The 6066-nt window shown below is 34.7% G+C and overlaps 1 protein-coding gene across 1 annotated transcript; it reads left to right on the top strand.

Moving 5' to 3' along the window:
• Positions 1-284: 284 nt before the first annotated feature.
• LOC117339073 lies at positions 285-1904 on the top strand. Its single transcript, XM_033900445.1, has 3 exons — positions 285-524; positions 1435-1566; positions 1731-1904. Exons 1-3 carry the CDS (start codon positions 288-290, stop codon positions 1743-1745), a joined length of 384 nt encoding a protein of 127 aa, XP_033756336.1. The 5' UTR covers positions 285-287; the 3' UTR covers positions 1746-1904.
• The last annotated feature ends 4162 nt before the right edge of the window (positions 1905-6066 follow it).

The following is a 6066-nucleotide window of genomic DNA, read 5'->3' on the forward strand; positions in this document are numbered from 1 at the left end:
AATGTAAACGTTATATACCCTCCAATGTAAACGTTATATACCCTCCAATGTAAACGGTATATACCCTCCAATGCAAACGGTATATACCCTCCAATGTAAACGTCATATACCCTCCAATGTAAACGGTATATACCCTCCAATGTAAACGGTATATACCCTCCAATGTAAACGGTATATACCCTGGCCATAGACAATGCTTTGTATATACTTGTAGAGATTTATATAATGTAAAAAGACATTAGAGATACGTTTTACATTTTTTTTTCTTTTGTCAGGATACCGAGGTCATGCATTTCCTTTCCAAGATCGGTCCTGATTTACCCATCAACGCCCTTGCTGTTAACGCTAAGGATAATACGTGTGCTGACAGATGTAACCGCCTCAACTTGGCGGTTTTTAACAGTCTGTCTCACACTGACTCCAAGGTTAAGAATGTTTGTGATGTACCACTATTCCTGACAAAATCGAGTCTTTCTAAAACAAAATGTGGAAAGATATTTGAAAGCTTTAGACAACGCCTTGGGGTAAGTTACATTCAGAAGATATATATATATTCATAGAAGACTCGTGACCTGACCGGGTCTCGAACTCACGATTTACGGCATACAATCGCCTAGCCAAAAATACCCGTCGATTGTAACACTGCAGCACATCAACTTTCATTAAAACATCTTGCAATGATAGTCAGCCCTATACCTTGACATGATCATGAAAATTCATATAATAGATTATACATATATGGATGTGAATTGCACATGTATAGCATATATTAAAATCATATAAATCAAACCGTTAACCTTCTTATTAACAACACGTAGTGCGCGATACATTGAGATATAACATAGTAACACAAATAGAGAAGAAAGACAATTGAAGGATATGTGCCCTGACCAGGTATCGAACTCTTATCTTAACCTATAATTGACTTTTAAAGTTACTTTTGAGATGTGAAAAAGGTTTTCCCCACAAAATTCGTTTCAACTGTAGAAGAAAGAGTTTCCACAATGTGTCCTTAAACTAAAGCAGCATAAGTATGAACCACCTTAGTGTCCATTGTTGTACCTTTAATCTGATGGGAAAATTTTTGATCCAAATAAAGTTAAATTACATTTCAAAACAATGTCTAAAACTATATCTAAATAATAATTACCAAATTGTTTTCCTTTTATTTTTCAAACAATATATGACAGTTTGTATGCCCAGATCATTTTGAATATTATTGCATATAAAAACATCAAAAGAAATAAGTTTACGATATGTTTCATCTACCTCGGTAAGCAACCAAAGAGATAAAATTTGTTCTTGATATTGTTCTTCATATTTTTGCAATTTGATTTCAGCATGAGGTCTTAATAATAAGATCTAATTAGCATATTTTGTCCAACGAATGATAATCTATTTCATATTATCTCATAGTATATATGTGTACTCTAGGTATCGACTGAGTCCGGTGATGTGCTAATCTTCCTGAAGAACACAGTTATGAATCCCTGGACAGCGGCTGACGCCACAATACAGATGCTTCTACAGGAATTCCGAAACGTTGTTACTCAGTGCATTACAGAGGTGAGGGACAAGTAACAATATGTTAAATACATGTTTATGATATTAAGGTTGGGACCAAACTGTAAATCCTTAGATGGCTTATTCCTGAAAAGAAAATAACATCTACATAATCATTAGTATATGATATAAGGTGTAATGTTTTGAAATTTTCTTTCTATATTCAGATTAACCTGTCTTAAAGAATACCAACATCGATGGAAAACATTCCCTCATCGAGATATCATGAAAGAAAGGAAGACGTGTCACTTTAATGGCACTTTTCACGTTTGCATGCCTGAACACTGTTTCATCTCCTACTTACACTATGGACATAAACGTTATTGTGTAATCAAGATAAATCACCCGTGTATCATTTTTTGTGGGTAAGGGTTTCTTGTGTAGCTGTTACACATACACTTGTTTTGTCTATCTAATCAGATTACCAAAGAATTATAAATTACCTCTCTTTGCAAATTTACATTGATTAAACATTTTTACATGTCAGATTTGGTAAATGTTAGCATAAACAGCTGATTCTTATGAACTTATATTTGGTTTGAAAACATTATGATCATCAAGTTGGCAGAACAGAAGAACAACAGAACATTTTCTGAGTCTACTTGTCCTTTATGATCCCTACCTTCTACCTCATAGGAATTTTTTTCTATTATAAACTGTCATAATAAAATGTATAACCCCAGGAAATTGTTTGGAGTCGGGTAACCTTAAAACTAGAAGCAAATGGGCATTATTCTTTTTTGGATATTTAACTGAAAGAAATTTAATCAATAATGTATGTACTAATCTGACAGATCTGCCGATTCAACATATAGTTGGTTTTCAAATTCAAGAATAATTACATATTATATGTCACTAAAATTATTTGTAAAAAAAAACAAGTGGCAGAGCACGTCTATGTATAGAAATATGCACAAATTAATGTATTGCAAAACAATATTTAAATTTTGCCAATTCTTAAAATTCTTTTTTTGGATATTTAACTGAAAGAAATTTAATCAATAATGTGAGGGACTATAACTCAACGAAAAAAATTCTAATTTTTTTTTGAGACCTAGGGAAGCTTTAGCTATTCATTAGATATCTTATCAATGGTTTTTGACTTGTAAGAAGTTATGGTTACCAGATCTAATAGTGATATCTGTGTATTGAAACCAAACTATAAATATTGCAATGTCATATCAATAAGTATTTGTGGATTTATACAAATTTTTATCCCAAATTGAGTATTCAATAAAAGATAATTATAGTATTGTTTCAGACACTTAAGGCATCAGCATGTTCATAACATTAGAAAAGTAAATGTATTAATTGTCACAGCACATGTCAACAAATAATATGATGTTAAAGCAATAGATGTCGAAAGCTAAATTCCTGCTTTGAAGTAAAGTTGTCAATAAACAGATTCATTGTAGTCAATTCTTTCTTATGCATGACTGAAAAAGTTGTTGCGATGATTTACAAAACTCAAAAAACAAACCAACCTCTATTCTATCTACAGAGAACATTGTACAAATACAGATACACCTAAGGTAGACAATAAAATCTGGTAATTCGAGTAAAATAGACTTAGATTTACATAAAATTTGTCATAGGGTTTCAACCCTAACCCTGAGAAGCCTTAGAAGTTATAAACATCTTTTCTGGGGTGCTCGATTTTTCCACTTTAGAAATATCGGGGGGTTGACCCCCCCCCCCCCCCCCCCTCCAAAAAAATCTAAAGATTATTGTTTCAGTAACCCTTAGGTTACGTTATGCTACTTTAGCCCACTGTATCTAGAATGCAGCATACACTAATCCTGGAGTAAGGTTATGTTGCATTCCTATTTTGACATTAATTAGCTTAATTAGCGTATAAGGATGATATTATATCATAGATACAACGAGGACATAAATGAGCTCATCTTATGTTGTATAACTTGTAAACATTCAGTTGTGATATAATTGTTAGAAATCACTAACACAGCTAAGTATTATATCACACAACTAAGTATTATATCACACAACTAAGTATCATATCACACAACTAAGTATTATATCACACAACTAAGTATTATATCACACAACTAAGTAGTATATCACACAACTAAGTATTATATCACACAACTAAGTATTATATCACACAACTAAGTATTATATTACACAACTAAGTATTATATCACACAACTACGTATTATACCACACAGCTAAGTATTATATCACACAACTAAGTATTATATCACACAACTAAGTATTATATCACACAACTAAGTATTATAACACACAACTAAGTAGTATATCACACAGCGAAGTATCATATCACACAACTAAGTATTATATCAAACAACTAAGTATTATATCACACAGCTAAGTATTATACCACACAACTAAGTATTATATCACACATCTAAGTATTGTATCACACAACTAAGTATTATATCACACAACTAAGCATTATATCACACAGCTAAGTATCATATCACACAGCTATGTATTGTATCACACAACTACACAAACTTGTAAGTATTATACCACACAGCTAAGTATTATACCACGCAACTAAGTATTATATCACACAGCTAAGTATTATATCGCACAGCTAAGTATTATATTACACAGCTAAGTTTTATATCACACAGCTAAGTATTATATCACACAGCTAAGTATTATATCACACAGCTAAGTATTATATCACACAACTAAGTATTATACCAGACAGCTAAGTATTATATCACACAGCTAAGTATTATATCACACAACTAAGTATTATACCAGGTAGCTAAATATTATATCACACAGCTAAGTATTATATCACACAGCTAAGTTTTATATCACGCAGCTAAGTATCATATCACACAGCTAAGTATTATATCACACAGCTAAGTATTATATCAAACAAATAAGTATCATATCACACAGCTAAGTATTATATCACACAGCTAAGTATTATATCGAAAACCTAAGTATTATATCACACAACTAAGTATTATATCACACAGCTAAGTATTATATCACACAATTAAGTAACATATTACACAGCTAAGTATTTTATCACACAGCTAAGTATTATACCATGACTTTTTTTTTTTTTTTTTTTTAGCCTGGGATATCCTGTCTGCCTTTATTTGTTGACTGTTTACGGCTATCAGATGGGACCGCTCTTTAGGGCCATTCATATTTCCTATCGTAACTTCCATAATGAATTATGTTTAAATTCACATAGCCCCAAATAGAACAAAAATATAGCATTATATACTGAAACGAAAATGAAACGCAACATGGAAAATTGTGATTAATTTTGTATTAAATATACATATCTGTATAAAAATCGCGGAAATAAACATGCACCCTGCCTAACACCCATACCAATCTTCAAAATCACCCAAGTGTGACTAGAGACCTATGCACTTCCGGCGCGGTAAAAACATCAAAAACCGTGCCTGTACAAACATATGCGTTCTTTTTTCATTCAAACCAGTATCAATTCATCACTAACATTGAGCCACATCATCGCCAATACTTTTGCAAACAATAATTCCTTTTACAATTATGCCACGGTTATCAAAGGTTGATAGAGGACGTGCTATAGCGATGCTTCTGGCAGGGAACACGCAACTTCATGTCGCTCGACAATTCAGAGTTCACAAATCGACTATTAGTCGATTAGTTTCACGTCTTAACGCAACAGGAAGAGTCGATGACCAGCCGAGATCAGGACGTCCACGCGTAACGTCGCGACGTCAAGACCGGGTTCTTAGGTTGGCACACCTGCGTAACAGGAGATTAACGGCCGCTGAAACGGCAAGGAATACGATTGGTAATCATAACCGTCGAATTCATCCCCAAACAGTGATCAACAGACTGCGTGAGGCTAATTTGCGTGCAAGGCGACAGTACGTTGGTTTACCACTAACACCGCAACGTCGAGCACGTCGTATGCAATGGGCAACGGCACATATGCCCAGACGTTTTCCTATGAGACGTTGGAGGTCTATGCTCTTCACCGATGAATCTCGATTCACGTTATTTCGAGCAGATGGCCGTCAACGTGTGTACCGGCGTCGAGGCGAACGTTTTGCTGACGCCTGTGTTTTGGAACACGACCGATTTGGGGGTGGATCAGTTATGGTTTGGGCGGGAATCTCCCATGGTTTGAAGACGCCTTTGGTGATAGTCAATGGGAATTTAACGGCCGTACGCTATCGGGATGAGATCCTTAGGCCCCATGTTGTGCCGTTTGTTAGGCAGCATCATCTAACCTTTCAGCAAGATAACGCGAGACCACACGTTGCAAAAGTCTGTAGAGACTTTCTTGCGACACAGAACATTGTTCCTATAGATTGGCCTCCATATAGCCCCGACCTGTCCCCAATCGAGCATTTGTGGGATGAATTAGACAGAAGAATTCGAAATCGCCGTAACCCCCCAAATACCCTCCCTCAGTTAGCAAATGCACTCGTCCGAGAATGGAATAACATTCCAATACGGAAAGTCAAGACCACTGCATGTTAAAATGGGCTGCCT

Source organism: Pecten maximus, chromosome 12 (genome assembly GCF_902652985.1).
Source record: "Pecten maximus chromosome 12, xPecMax1.1, whole genome shotgun sequence".
Taxonomy (NCBI): domain Eukaryota; kingdom Metazoa; phylum Mollusca; class Bivalvia; order Pectinida; family Pectinidae; genus Pecten; species Pecten maximus.